A 16,054-nucleotide genomic window follows, 5' to 3' on the forward strand; every position below is an offset into this window, starting at 1 on the left:
GTTTGCTCCTTGAGTTGTAATTTGTACTTTTCATTGAGGCACTGTTGTAACTAATATATCCGTGTCATATTGTTAATATCACACTATTACATTATGTAAGAGCGTGATATTGTTAATAATATATTGTGTCTCTTCAGGAGCACGCAACCTTAATGAGAATATATTTGTGATACTTATAATCCGAGTTTTATTTGCCAAGGATTTAAAAGATGTTAAATTGTTTTTAATATGGATGCCAATAGTATCTCAATTAAAGCCAAACACCATCCATCTATTTGAATAATAACATTTAATTAACCATAATACTTTTTCAAATTGCATAATTCACTTCTTTTTATTTTTTCACGCTGCCTGTTTCGTGTAAACTGCCTTCTCGCCAGGCCTTTCGGGTGATTTTGTATTGCATTCAGGATGTTGTTACATCGACGACTTCAGCGGTGATATTTACATATGTGAATCTTGTATTTGTAGCGTAAAATCACAACCAACGGAGACGTTGTTGTGGGGGGGGCGTGTGTCGTCGAGTAACAATTGCTGACGTCACGTCACGAGGATTCGGTTTCACTTTTCGGTGAAGATTTTCATTTCCCTGTGTTGTTAGGATTTCTACTCTGTGAGGCAAGTACTGGAGGTAAGTTATGGTAAAGTTTCATTTAGGAGGATTTCGATATTTATATATATATTTATGTATGTATATTTAATACAACACAGACAATTAACCCTATTATATAATTATAGAACCCAGAATCGCGATTGTGGCGCCGCCCCTCGCGGCCGCCTGCGCGAGCGCCTGGTGTCGATTACGCACATTCGAGTATTTTTCGAGCTTTTAGAGCTGGTGCGTAATCACCGGGTGTCATGACATTTCACTGCATATATGTACGACCGTATGTGACAAATAATCTCTTAAACTTAAACTTGAAAATAGTATGAGCACCCACTGTGCTCCGTAGAAGCACGCCCACTCATATTTTAAGCACCTTCCCCCGTGATTGTCCAGAGGTTATACGAGTGCTTGGAAAGGCACAAAAATGTCAACAAACTGCATTACCAGCATATGATGCACTTGTGACCAGATTTGTGCGATCAATCAGTGAGGATGAACGGACGCTCTGGGTGTCGCCGAGGATCTTCACCTCCGCCCCTCTGGTGTTTCCCAGGGACCGTGAGCGTAGCCTAAATGCCAGGGAATTGGAACGCGCTGAAGAAGCACGCGGCGGCCATGGTCGCCCCGGAGCCGACAGGGGCCGCCGCGCTGACCGGCACCCCGGCCCCCATGGCGTCCACCCCCGGGGACAACTCCACCGAAGCCGTCAACAAGAACGACGCCTTCGACGAGATCAAGAACAAGTTCCTGAATGAAATCGACAAGATCCCACGTGAGTGTCTGGGCCGGGCCTAGCCGGTCGGCCGACTCGGGCCAGCCTCTATTGATGTGCCTTCAAGCAGTGATTTTAAAATTAGATTTCTCCCTCCCGCCAGACATTGATAGGCATGTAATGTCTTTATTCGGTATCGATCAAGGGCTGCCCTTCCCAATAGCAGAGAATCTAATATTCAACCAATCTAATTGCTAACTTAGCACCTTTTACTAATTACATTTTGGCCTCGGCCATATCATTAAGTCTGGTTTAATAATTTTGCGGCCAAATGTCAACCCTGTATTTCTTGGTTAACGGGGTGTGAATGCATGTCTGTGGATCTGTCCGTCTGTGTTTCGTCCCTTTTGCTTTCTCTTAGTGCCGTCCTGGGCCATCGTCGCCATCGCCGTGGTCGCCGCTTTGCTCATTCTCACGTGCTGCTTCTGCATCATCAAGAAATGCTGCTGCAAAAAGAAGAAGAATAAGAAGGGCAAGAAGGGGAAGGGTGACATGGGGATGAAGAACATGAAGGGGGGAGAGGTACGTTTCTTGGCGGGGGGCGGGGGGTTAGTGTTTGGGGTGAAGGACGATATTCACGCTCAAAATGACTTACGCGCCTTCCGAAAAGTAAGCGCTTGATTTGTAGGAATGAAGGCGACTACACAGCAGAGGCTCTCGTGACACAAATATACCAAAATTGGCGAAAGAAATAAAAATAAAAAATGCAAAATTAGCCATTGCAGATCGCTATCTCAGTTCTTCGACATAGCTTTTTGTTCGCGACAGTTTCTGTCATCACAATCGAAAGTTCATTTACCACGCCTATATTTGTCGTTATTTACTGTATTGTTGTAATGTTACTGTTGCTCCCTCTCTTGTGCTTCGGGTCTCGGGTGGAAAATGACATAGGTTTGGTCAATTAAACACAGATAATTATTTATGAAGAAAAAAATCGGACCCCATAACTCAACACGTTTTTACGTTATAGTAGAATTCTGAAGTGACTGTTAAAATACCCCTGACTGTAGATGATTTGACGTGTGAGTTTGAGGCATTTTAACTTCAACCGATACATAAAAAAAAAAAAAAATTAAAATAAATACATATATATATATATATATATATATATATATATATATATATATATATTATTAGCAATTTAGTCATTTAGTCCATTTCTGGCTTGAAAGCGATTGCGCTAATTGGGAGGATCCTCCACGTGTCATTTTCTCCGCACCCCTTAGCGTAGCCGACTGTATTTGCTGTGATTACCGTTATTTGGTGTCTGCTGTGAGTTCAATCTCTGCCTTTCTCTCTGCTCTCCTCCTTCCTGCTTTGTGTCTTATGTGTGCTTCGTGTATCTTGACTGTGGTGGACTTCTCTGCCTACGGTAGGTCTGATGGCACGCGGCGCCCCCCGCTGGCCGCTCTGTGTAAGCGCAGACCAGGGCGGGGGTGGGGTGGGGAGAGGTGGGGGGGGGGGGGGCGGCGGGTGGGGGTGGGGGGGGGGTGCTGGGCTTGGAGGGATGGATGGATTGCAGTGATGACAAATGAGTGCTATGGCTTCCTTAGTCTTGCAAGCTTAGGTGCTGCGGGTGCTTGAGGATCTATGGGAGCGATTTAAGCTGCTTCGCAAATCCACTGAAATGATATGCTGCACCAACTGCCATGTCTTGAGTATCCAGAGGTTGCACTTTTGGCCAAACCCAACAAAGCAAAGAGCTGTTTCTTTTTTAGCGCAGACGTTTACGGTTTAAAATGAACGTGAAACTCATCCTATGGTTCAGTCTTTGAATGACGAGTGCACCAAGCGAATCGCTAGAGATCACTAACATGCATGTGCAAAGGGTGAAGTTGGATATTTGTCAAATCATGGGTGAACCTTTACCTCAGTGGAGGCTTTGAGCAGGTTTCCACCAGAGCAGCACCTTCACGGTGATTGCACTGTCAAGTAGCGTGTGTTAATAACAATACAATAACGCAGTGTTATTGTACATTTGCACATTCTTATCACATTTTCAAGGCTGCTGGCCTTGGATTCACACACACACACACACACACACACACACACACACACACACACACACACACACACACACACACACACACACACACACACACACACACTCAAAGCTATTCTCCGCCTGTGCAAACCTGCTCAGAGTTCCACGACAGATAAAGCTGTTTGAATCTCTTGACAAAGACCAACATCTGCCCTTGCTGTAGGTACCATTGAATGGCCACAACTTGACTTGAGAGTAACTTTCCTGGATGACCCATGCTGCTGACATGTGAGGTGATAACAATGACTCCCTTTCTCTCCTCAAAGAATTTGGGTGTCAGGCAAGAGAAAAATGCTGGGCAAAAATATTTACCCACAGACGAATAACGCAGTGAACTATAGTGCGTCTTTTCAGGCCTGATGGCAGTAAATTAAACCTGCAGATTATAACCGATTGGCTGTGTGAGCAAAGTTTGTGATTCAGCAAAAGCGCTTGGCTGTGGACGACTGTCGATGCAAGACCGCAAATAAAACAATGGGCTTACCACGACAATATCTTTGCACCCCACCGGAAGTTTGAATGAAACTGCGACTTTCTTCTGAAGCATGGTCTCTCCCATGGACATTTCACTTAAAAGGACATATTTCATGGACAGCAGCTTTTAAAGCTTGCAAAAGCCTGTTTTTTTTTTATATACCTTGGTTATAAAACCCATCAGAACATTCTGTCACAATCTTTAGAGAATTCAAGGTAATTCATTCATATTTCACTATCAGAGAGACCTGTTTACTGAATACTGCATTTTGTGGCCTGGCATGCCTGAATGACAAGCATTTAACACGTAGAGATAGAGAATGACACAAATAAGGGTATGATCTGGTTTTTTGTACGTGTGAGGTTGTAAGCGGTGTGAAAGAAGAAGGTTTCAAGCATGCCTGGGGATCTGCATGTATTCAGTTGGACGTAGGTGTGTGCGTGCGTGCGTGCGTGCTTGCGTGCGTGCGTGCGTGCGTGTGTGTGTGTGCATGTGTGTGTTAGGTGCCTATGCTGTGTATATGGGATTGTGCGTACAGTATAATGTGTGTGTTTGTGTGTGTGCCCTATTCCTTTTCCAGTTCAGCAGTAAGTAGCTGACCGCTCCAATATTACGAAGACATCAATGTTATTTCAAGAAGACAGCCATAGAAAGTAGGCCACACGGAGATATTACCCAGCCTTTTAATTTTGCTTTAAGCTTCACTTTGATATTATGCAAACAATTAGTCACGACTGCCTTAGAAGAGAGCAGAGAATAAAACACTGTGCGTGGTGGTAAGACTAGTCAACGCTGATTATATTATATATACTTTCCTTTTTCCGTCACCTCAGGGTTTCTTTCAGTCCCTTTCTTAATTCCAAATCTAGCACAAAATGAGGATGAATGGTAATCCAAAATATGGGACTTAAGAGATAAAAGATGTCCAATTTATACAAAATTTTGACATCATCATTATGAATCCTCCAGTGATTCAGCAAGTCACAAATATTTGACGAAGGGGTTAGAACGAGAACGAGCTTATCTAAATCAGTGTAAACACATTATTTACAAGTCAGGATGATGACTTTTGTCAGGCGGAGATAAAGGTCAAACACTAATATTGTCTCTAGGGTGTCGTTGTTTATTGAACATTTTTGATCAGTGGTGCCCAACTTGCGTCCGTCCCAAGGGCCACAGGTTGACAAAGACCCCTGAGGTCTGGCCCGCCAATAGATGATGAAGAAATGTATATAATATATATATTTTTTACATTATTTGAAAAATATTTATATTCAAATTAATTAATCAATAATAAAGATGAGCCAAAATGAATTAATAAAAAATTCTATTCATTTACTTTTTATAAAAAATATATTTTCTTAAATATATAACAAAGTATATTAAAAAATATATTAAACATTTTTAGATGAAAAATATATTTAAAAAAAAAAATCCTTAAATTATGATTTTATTTTTTATCATATCTATCAAATATGCTAATAAAGTGTTGCACTGATGAAACATTTGGGGACTTTGAACAAGTAGTTGCTCTGTTGGTCGCACAGTATAAAATCACACATTTCAGTTTCTACTGTGCATGGCCTTCACTGGTTTAGATTGTCAGTGAACAGCACAGGGTTTACAGTAAGCTTCAGGATTTACAATAGCATATATATATATATATATATGTGTGTGTGTATATATATATATATATATACATATATATATATATGTGTGTATATATATAGATATTTATATATATCTATATATATATACATGTATATACGGTATATACATATAATGTGCATTCTTGTGCAGTGTAGGGGAGCTCTGGACAATAAGCTGCATGGGGGTCTTGACACTTTGTTCCAAATAACTTATGTTTGCTTTTTTCATTATGTTGTTTCTTTTGGTTTCCCTGATGCCTTTTCTCTCCAGTCATTGCACAAAACCCAGCGGAGTGTGTTGAAATGCCGTTTCTTAAAAAGTCTCTGAAATGAAATGAAAGCGGCCTTTTGTGACTTAAGAATTTTTCCACAATGCTCATGGAGGAAACAGCAAATGGTGTCAGCCAAGAGAATAGTGAAATCAAGTCAGGTTGCAACAGTGGTCATCGATGAGCAGATTGCACTAGTAACCACGGGGTGCTCGGGGGGAAGTAAGTGGCAGGTAGGTGGCGCTACTAACCCGACTGCCGAGCCCCGGGGCCACGGTGCGCCGAGCGCCCTCAGAAATAACAAACCGCCCGCCAGCCGCCGACCTGTTCCTCATCGCGCCGCCGGGGAACGTTTTGTCGTTGCAGAAACAACAGGAGGACGACGACGACGAAGACGACGCCGAGACCGGGCTGACCGGCGACGAGAAGGAGGAGGAGGTGAAGGAGAAGGAGAAGCTGGGGAAGCTGCAGTACTCCATCGATTACGACTTCCAGGAGAACAAGGTGAGCGTTGTCCGTGCGCAGAACGCCGGGCGTAACAGGTAAACGCGCTTTACTGATCTCCCTTATCCGACAAGCTCGGCTTCGAAGAGACGCTCGTTTCATCGACGGCTCCCACCATCTTTCACGTCTTTAACCCCGCCGCCTCCCGTTCCTTCGATAACCGCATTTGAACCTGCCTCCCGCTCCGCAGCTCACGGTGGGCATCCTCCAAGCGGCGGATCTGCTCTCCATGGACAGCGGTGGCACGTCGGACCCTTACGTCAAGGTCTTCGTCCTCCCCGACAAGAAGAAGAAGTTTGACACGAAGGTCCACAAGAAAACGCTCAACCCGGTCTTCAACGAGACCTTCATCTTCAAGGTGGGCGCAGGGCGCTTTGAGGTCGATGGAGTCGTCGTCGCGCTCTCACCTCATTCATTTCTTTTGTAATGCATTTTTATTCGTACACAAGTTATGAAAGTCTGCTCATAACTATCCCAAATAGTGTGGAGTTTGCATGTTCCCCCCCGTGCTCACATGGGGTTTCCTCCACCTCACGTCAGTAAGGACCCCCACCAAAAACATGCACCCATCATCGTCTGACCAGCGATGGACACTTATCACCTGGTCCCCGGGCGCGTCCACGTACGCTGCCCACTGCTCCTGGCTGTGGCCCCGGAGGAAGGACAGGCCAGGATGGGTTAAATGCAGAGGAACCATTTCACCAGCCACCATCCAAAGCATGTGCATGTGCATGCGTGTGTGTGTGCAAGCATGTGTTGTGGTGTGTTGTGTGACAAATAAAGACTGTTTCTTCTTCTTCTCTCTGTTTCTCTAGTTCATCACCATTTATCCAATTATCCTGTTATCCAATCATTAATATTTATAATTGAAGTGCACCTAGTTAGAAATGCCATTACTGATGTTTATCTATAATAATATAGTTCTGATATGATAAAAATCAAATATGAAACAATTTAAATTCATTTTGAAAACTGAGGCAGATTTCACAAAAAAAAAAAAAATCATTACAAATGACAATGAATAACATTAACACAAGATATGAACGTGAACAGACTATTCCAAGGTGTTGCTGCGTCTTGCATAAAATTGTGGAGGAATTCTATGATGCACCTTGACAAGATGTGGCCAACGAGGCTGAAACCAGCTCCCGCTTTAATGTCAAGGATAACCTGATAGAAAACGCGTTTAAAGGAGAGGCCGGTGCCGGCCCGGTGCGGCCGTCTGCTGACTCAGCGTTCCGAGAGATTCTGCCGAGTCTGCACATTAAAGAGGCAGCCGCTAGATTCACACCTTCCAAGGTCTGGGCGAGGCCGCAACCTGCGCTTCTGACTCATCGTACTGATTCATTTCTCCTCCTTCTGAATCTGTAATTAATCAGCAGCGTACGTGTGACATTTCATCAATGAGATTTTTGTCAAACGTTCGCGTCTGCCGGCTTTGTTTTCCTAGATTCCCTTCCAAGAAATGGGCGGCAAGACTCTGGTGATGTCCGTCTACGACTTTGACCGCTTCTCCAAACACGACGTCATCGGGGAGATTAAATTCCCCATGAACACCCTGGATCTGGCGAAGCCGATTGAGGAGTGGCGGGACCTCGACAGCGCCGACCAAGAAGAGGTACGTAAAAAGAACACAAAAACCTCCACACAAACACAACATGCACGTTTCAGCATTCAACATGTTCATGCTTCTCGGTCTGTTCATGTCATGTCTGCACATTCTTGCCAATATAGATATTCTGATATGTTGTACAGCGGTTTAGCCAGGCATTATGTTTTTTTATTACTGAGTGAAGACAATACAGTAGCTTTTCATTTTGCGGAAAAATCTTGGAGAATCATCATTACTTTTAAAAAACAGGCAGCATAAGTGGTTTCATCAATTTTGTTGATAACATTTGACAGACTCACCAGGGGCCTGTCTCGGGATTTATTGGTTGAATTAGTTCAGCATGATATTTCACCCCCACCGCTCTTATATAGCGAAAATATATTTTCTCTGTATGGAGATCTAATATGTTGATATAGATTGAAGATTCAAGAGGTTATTTGTCACACACATATACATACGGTCATACATACTATATATCAAGTGAAATGTCATGCCATTCATTTGCATTATTTCAACACTGTTCTTAAAATATTTCCAACTTTCAGCTCACACATTACACATTAAAGTCACAAAGAGATAACACAAACGTGTTTGATATTCCTATCATCTTCATAATGCATTAATAAATATTATCAGCTTTAAGTTGAAATTGCATTGCGTGTCTTGCACAATACATCCAATAATCCAGCAATGTTGATATACTAATTATGGCCAGACGTGGGTAGGGAGCGGGTGGTTCTCGCTGTTGAGCCCTGTGCAGGTGTAGTGGGACAAATTCAAGGAATCTCCGTGAAAGGAGGTCCCTGCCCAGCCCCGGTGAAACACTGTCGCTGGCATGTGCGCTGCTTGTCGCAGCTCGGTGGCCAACCGAGACATTTGGAGCCAATTTTATGGAAATTTATGGGCACCGCCCGAGGCACATCTGAAGTAGTTTGGCGAGGCCGGGCTTCTGTGTCTAGCCCCCTAATTATCAGCAGAAGTGATTTAATATCATCCTGTGTGTCATTGTGCATTGCTGCTTTTGAAATATTTACAAACTATGAAAAAGCAAATAGCAAAGCAAATATACTGCTTATACAAGTATAAATCGGAATCGGAATATGTCTTGGTGAGGGGTTGGTGCAGAAAAAACCAACTATACAAAAATATACAGATAAATGAAAAGGCTATGGCAAGGTGGTTGCTGGTATTGACTGTGGCTATAGATATAAATATAAGTGAAATATTTTGTTATCAGGCTAATAGAAATATAGTCATACATTTAAAATACACCTGAGTAATAGATAGGAGGGTTAAAAGCAAAGTTGACCGAAAACAAAGTTTGCAATTATGTCGTGTCGCTTTTCAGCGTCATGATTGGTTTGTTAATCGTTTTGCTCTCTGATGGGAAATAAGTCATTACACCTGTCCGTGTTTCACTCAACCGGATTGTTCCCAAAACCATCACACGTTTATGTGAACGCGCCTGGGGATTAACGGGGGCGGGAGAAAAGCTGCGAAACACTGTCGCAACAAGAATAACAACAACAACAACAACAATGACACAGAGATGCAGATATAGATTGTTGATTGTGAGGAAGGCCCCGGATCACACGGCATCGAGGAAAACTAGAAAGAGGAATTTAATATTTTTTTTGCATTACCTTGTTCTATTGTTGCCTGTTCTGTGTTCCTTGCTTCTGGTAACTTTGTATTCAAAACGTGTTTAACGTTGCCTTCTCGCCTCCATCCCACACAGCCAGAGAAGCTGGGTGACATTTGCATCTCTCTGCGCTACGTGCCCACTGCTGGCAAACTCACCATCTGCATTCTGGAAGCCAAGAACCTGAAGAAAATGGACGTGGGAGGACTTTCAGGTACGGCGAGGCGTCAGATGTCTCGTCTTTAAAAATAGTCTCCCCGTTCCGTCTGAGTACGATGCAAGTTTTCGGATCGGCGGCCTCTGTGCAGTTGATTGGATTACGAGAAGTTTTTCCATTTCAAAATGAAAGGCTTATGTTGTTTTAGTGATGGGGACAGCGTTGTGTGCGATTTCATTTGAATTTCTTGAAGAAATGATGATCACTAGAGGGGATGATGTGAAAATGCCATGCATGATGCACCCTGCATCACTGCATTGAGGGTTGCCAGTTATTTACTTGACTTTCAGCCATTTGGTCTGCCCTGCTTTGACGCTGCAGCACTTTACTCCCCCTGGCCGCAGCACTGCCGCCTCCTGCCGGCGCACGGCAGCATTGCAGCCACACAGTGGATTTCCTTTTAATAATCCTCCCATCTTTTTTTTTTTTTTTTTGACTTCAAGATCCTTATGTGAAGATCAACCTACTGCAGAACGGCAAGAGGCTGAAGAAGAAGAAGACGACGGTGAAGAAGAACACTCTGAACCCGTACTACAACGAGTCCTTCAGTTTTGAGATTCCCCTCGAGCAGATGCAGGTGAGGTGGCGTGATTGGAACTCCACTCTCTAGGGTGTGTTTTTGAACACTTTCAATACCGTGCTGATAACTCGCCTTTGACTCTTGTTTCATAAATAATGCCTTTTTCCGTACACATTTTTGTTTTTTAATATTGGAAATACTGAGATAAAATGTTAATCAATTATATATATATATATATATAAGGTTTTCATGCATTTCACAATTAATGCAGGGAGACATTTTTTTCTTAAAATACCCCAAAAACACATACCTTCTTACTTTCCAAACCTTCAGTTTGATTTTGAATCACTGGCACTAAAGTAATAAGACACTTTCCATTGGTATTTGGCATCAGGTGGCACAGAATATATTGATTGACCTGTGCCAGACAAGCCAAAATGATCGAAAACGAACGTATTTTTCCACGACATTAGAATTCTTGCTGAAGGGTTTTTTTTTTTTGTTTTTTTTTTTTTTCTCCTTTCTCACTCGTTCCAGAAAATCCAAGCTGTCATCACGGTGCTGGACTACGACAAGATCGGCAAGAACGACGCTATCGGGAAGATCTGGGTTGGCAGCAAGTCCACGGGCGCCGGGCTGAAGCACTGGTCCGACATGCTGGCCAACCCGCGCCGCCCCATCGCCCAGTGGCATCCGCTGCAGCCCGAGGAGGAGGTGGACGCCTCGCTGGCCGCCCTGACGGCCAAAAAGTAAAACTCCACGAGCACAGCCCCCCCCCGGCCCCCTCTATCACCCCCCCTTTCCTATCCCCCCGCCCATTTAGTCCCACACATCTGAGTCAAACCCAAAACAACATGGCGATGAATAGAACGACTCTACAGACCCCCTCCTCCCCTCCATCACCATGCAAAAAAAGATACCTAGATAGCATTTGACATGGTGAGGAAATAAGTGTTTCAATAATTCTCATGCTATAATCACCCATTACCATTGGAAGAAAAAAAACTAAAAACAAAAAGAAGACAAGCTACACAATGGACAGATACTCTGTTGTTTTCCTTTAGATATATTTTTGTATTGGGGTTGTGGTTTTACCGGTGAGAATACAGAGGCGTGTATGACGAAGAGGAGGGCTTCACGGGCGATGGAGGGAAGAATAATAATAATATAATAATCATAATAATAATAATACATACCTTCACTCATGTTGTATTCGTCATCCCATACTTTTAGCGACACTGTTGCTTAGAAGTGAAACGCTTAATTACTTAAAAACAAACAAACAAAATGCTTTATACTGCCATGTATTAGAAGAGTAACACAAGCAGGTCCATTCCTTTAGGTGTATCCTGGTGCACCGTGTGTTCACACCTGCCAAAAAGATCAGTCGTCCTCCTAGATGATGCTGTTAGTTGGAAGTACATTCCTAGAGCCGGGCAGCGCATAGGGTTAGGCACATATCCCGCCGCCCGCAAACTCACTGCCGTTCCCATCCCTCCCACTCCCACTCCCGTCCGTTTTCTCAGGAAAAAAACACTGAGAAGAGAGAAAAAAAAAACCAAACAAACAAAAAAAAACAAACGACAAAAAAAAACAAAAAAAAAAACGGGAGACTCCATGACTTTTTATTTTATTTTATTTTTATTTTTCTTCAACTAAACGGGTCGTCATTATTACGCTATGGAGACCACGTGTGTTTTCCATCGCAATCTGAGGTCTGGGAAGGGTTGTCGGAGAGAGAGAGCGAGAGAGAGAGCGAGAGAGAGAGAGAGGGAAGAATCGCCCAAAGCTTGTGTCTGACGCTCTGCGTATCACAGAGGCTCCTTTTAGACTTGGGAGAGACGGGCGTCAACAAGAAACGACGCAATGTTTTAAAAAGCTGTTGTGTACTGCCTGCGATCCACCCTCCTGTCCCCAAAAATGCCTGTGATCCTGTGTCTCACTCGTCCAGTGCTACTGCCATTAGTCATGGACTCACAACAAGGGTATCTATCGCTTCAAGGAAACCCCGAAAAAAAAAAAACAACCCCGTCTTACAGTCATAAAGGAGACAAGCCTTCCAAGCAACAAAAATAAGCAATTCTCAAACTACCAGGGACGCCTTCCAATTAGTGGTGTTTTTTCTCCTTCTGTTTTTATTTATTTATTCATTCATTTCAAGTCGATGCCGTAGCTGGAACTCTTATTGTCCCCAGTTGGGGTTCCGTCTATGTGTGGAAATCAAATTGTTATTTTTATTTTTTATTATTCCTCAAGCACTTTAAATCAAAATGTTCGGTTCAACTTATTTTATGGAAGAAAAAAAAAAACATCAGAGCTTTAATTATTAATTTTGAGAATGTTGGAAAAACAAAGAAAATCAGAGTGCGGAACAGTTTGTTACATTGAAATTTTTTTTATTTTTTTTCTGTTTATTTATATATTTTTTTATGAATGAAATTTGATTCTTTTTTTTTTTTGTTTAAATATTACTTCTCTCACTTGATTGCAAGGGTACGGTCTGGAGGAAGGCATCGATCGGTGTGTATTTTAATACACATTTTACCAAACTGCTGAATTTTATTGCACTACCTTGTTCTCTGGTCAATGTCGTTTTCTTTGTGATGAAATGTTGTGAGATTGGATTGATCTGTGCGCGGCGATTTGGGAAAACCGAAACAACGCCGCTCCCCAACGACTTCGACGCCATTTTTTTAGGTTTTAGGTTTGTGGATTTTAATACAGGAAGACGGCGGCGGGAAAAAGATTTGCAGCGATCGAAGCGGTTTGCTCCCGTTGACGGGGTTACGAGCGGAGCGGGTGTATTTCACACGTAAACAGACGCAGTGTCACACAATCACAAACGCGAAGTCTCCAAACAAGCGACAGTCAGTTTCGTAACTTAAAAAAATAAAAAATGATATTTTGGGGTTGGGGGGGGGATTTTTAATGAATGTTGGTTGATCGTTAAATAATCTCTGTTCGGAAATTGTAACCTTATATTTATGTGGCGTTCCGAGTTGCATTTTTTAAATTTTTTTTTTTATTGCGTTTCGTATCGTTTATTTTAAATTTTTCCTTCTGTTGACAAAACAACACTCAAGAAAAAAAGAACAACATGCAAGCAATCAAGCCACCCGTCGCCGCGTAGTTCTGCCTCGACACCTCGTCCATCCACGTTGATACTGCATGTTTATACAAAATACTGTACATAAGAGCATGATTTAGAGACAAAGCAAAAATACCTTGTGCGCGTAAAAAAAAAAAAACCCCATCGGTGTCATTCGTCATTTTAATAACTCACAGAAGGGAGGGGTAAAAAAAACAAACATGCACTGTATATTTTCTAAACGAGCAAATTTATTTTCCATTGTCGGAGAGAATGTCATAACTATATTAGACGAGTAAATACTAATAAGAACCTTCCCCCCCATCCCCACGCCTGCCGTTCCGCAAGCAAGTGTGTCGTCCAGTACCGTGTGTGACCTCACGTAGGATGAAGATGTAGCCGCATGCTTGCCGTCCTCCGCTCCTCGTGTTTTTTTCCGAATTCTGTCAGTTTGCTTTGAGAAGTTCTTCGTACTTTGGTTGCATTACTTTGCAGGTCAACGTTTGTCTTCTTTGCAAATATCAGCGCTTTATCAGGACTCCTTCTCTGTTGTTGATGTTTGTTTTTGTTTTTTTTTGTATTTTTTCCTGTCTTATTACGGTTTCATGGATAGTCGGGTCTCCCAAGTCGTGTCCCCCCCCCCCTCCCCTGACAGCGCCCCCTGCTGGCCGCAGTGCGCAAGGCGTGCGGGTGATGACGGAATTGACGGATATTTGGGAGGAAATCCATCCCGACACCTTCCCCGGAACGTGTCGAAATACGTGGCGAGAGCAGAGCTTCAGGGGGGAAAAAACGGCTCGGAGTCCCGTCTGTCTCCTCCTCCCTCGCCTCCTGGAAATGGGGTTTCCTCCTTCTTCCTTTGAAATGACCTGACACCCCCTCCCCGCGCCCCCCCCCCCCCCCGTACGGCTGTGTCTCTTTTACAAGGTGTTTATTATACGAATTTGTGTATGTGTATACGGATAGACGAATAATAAGATAAAAACTAAAGCCATAAAACTCAAGCACTAACTCTTTAGAGCTCGGCTGAGAAGCTAGAGTCGATTTATGATTAAAAAAAGAAAAAAGTTTAAAAAAAAAAACAACAAAAAAATAAATTACAAAAAAAAAAAAAACCTCGTCTTCATTTTCCCGGGCCAGTGTTGCTCTTTTACATTCCGTTCGGAGGTTCTTTGCTCATCGAAACAGGACAGAAAAACGCATTTTAATATCGACGTCCGCGCCGAGAACAGTAATGAGTGTTTAGTCGAGTGAGTGTGTCCTTTTATACGATGTCCTTGTTTTCCTAGAGGTAGAGCTGATTTTACAGTGTCGTGGTTAATAATATATTTGCCTCGTTTTGGTGGTACCAATCATAGAGTATACTACATGACGTTCTCGAAGATAATAATACAAAAATATTATATGAGAGTTTGTTCTATTCCAGGGCCGAGTGCAATCTATGAACCAATCCGGGGCGCTCTTGGACTTTCCGCGGTGCCCCTATAGCGGTGGAATGTGCATTTTAATCGTCCACGCGCAGCATCGCGGCGCAAAACGCGCTGACTGAAGGGTCTTAAGCAGGATTTCGTTTCTTTCTCCCTTTCCCACTAATCCAGTGCACCCCAACCACGTCGCGAAGAGCTGTGACTGTTATTAATATCATAGCGGTTCATAGAAACTTTAATGAGGGAAAACCCGTTCAGTGTTTGGAGCCTGAATCTCACCCATAGAACTATGCATTCAATTATGATTGATGATTTTTTTTTTTCTGTTTTTTGTTTTTTACAAATATGTGGCAACATTTTTTTTACAGTTTCTACCGCCTGCCACACCTAGAGTTAAACATCCCGTTTCATTTAGTGGACCTCAAGCTAAACTGCCGCCTGGCGACTGGCAACGCTAATACGGCCCAATCCGCGGCGATCCTTCTCCACGCCGCCGGGAAAGGATTCCTCCGTTCAAGGTCAGGGTGAATCGCATCGACCGCGACCGACTGATACGCCGCCGATTCGTCCCCGGTCGCCCCGAGTTTTAGAAATACTGCCAGTACCCGCGCGCTGCCATTGCCTTTGATCAAATGAATTCCGTTTGGCTCTCCGTGCGTGCACACCGCCGGGAATAGGGCGCGGAGACCCAAACAGGACGGATGTGATTAAGTCAAAGTTCAGAGCGCACATCCAGGGTGACTTTATTATTTTTTTAATTTTTTTTATTTTTATTTTTTGTAATTTTCGATGCTTTTTCACTGCCCAGGTCACAGCTAAGTTCTATGGGGGACAGAGACTGAGAACTGTGCGTGTGTCTGTGCGCGTTGAAGAGATGAATCTATAAAGCTAATAAATGTAAAGCAGACGTGCACTGGATCATATAACCGAACTCCTCGTACCGTACAGGTCTGCATGCATGGGACACATTATCATCCTTAGATGTACATCGACACTTATATGGGTGACAGTGTTATAACCAAACAGATCTTAGTTATTTGAAAAAAAAAACAAAACGAAAAAAAACACAGACACACACGTTGAATTATACACACATATAAATTGTTATGGTGTACTCTTTTTTGATAGTTATGTAGATGTCATTTATGCACAATTTCATCTGGAAGTGTTGGCTGTTTCGGCTGCGCAACGACAGTTTGAGAGCACCGTTCACCAGTCTGTTTGTTTT

At 43.0% G+C, this 16,054-nt stretch overlaps 1 protein-coding gene across 1 annotated transcript; it reads left to right on the forward strand.

Annotated features, from left to right (window-relative positions):
* Positions 1-1,180: 1,180 nt before the first annotated feature.
* On the forward strand, positions 1,181-11,064 carry LOC307240940 (synaptotagmin-1-like; the record flags this gene model as incomplete). Its single annotated transcript, XM_080014859.1, has 8 exons — positions 1,181-1,379; positions 1,741-1,901; positions 6,183-6,320; positions 6,511-6,678; positions 7,771-7,938; positions 9,671-9,788; positions 10,235-10,368; positions 10,849-11,064. The coding sequence occupies 8 exons, from the start codon at positions 1,181-1,183 to the stop codon at positions 11,062-11,064; spliced, it is 1,302 nt and encodes a 433-aa protein (XP_079870985.1).
* Between the last annotated feature and the right edge of the window lie 4,990 nt (positions 11,065-16,054).

The sequence above is a fragment of the Zeus faber genome, assembly GCF_960531495.2.
Source record: "Zeus faber genome assembly, chromosome: 15".
Lineage (NCBI taxonomy): Eukaryota > Metazoa > Chordata > Actinopteri > Zeiformes > Zeidae > Zeus > Zeus faber.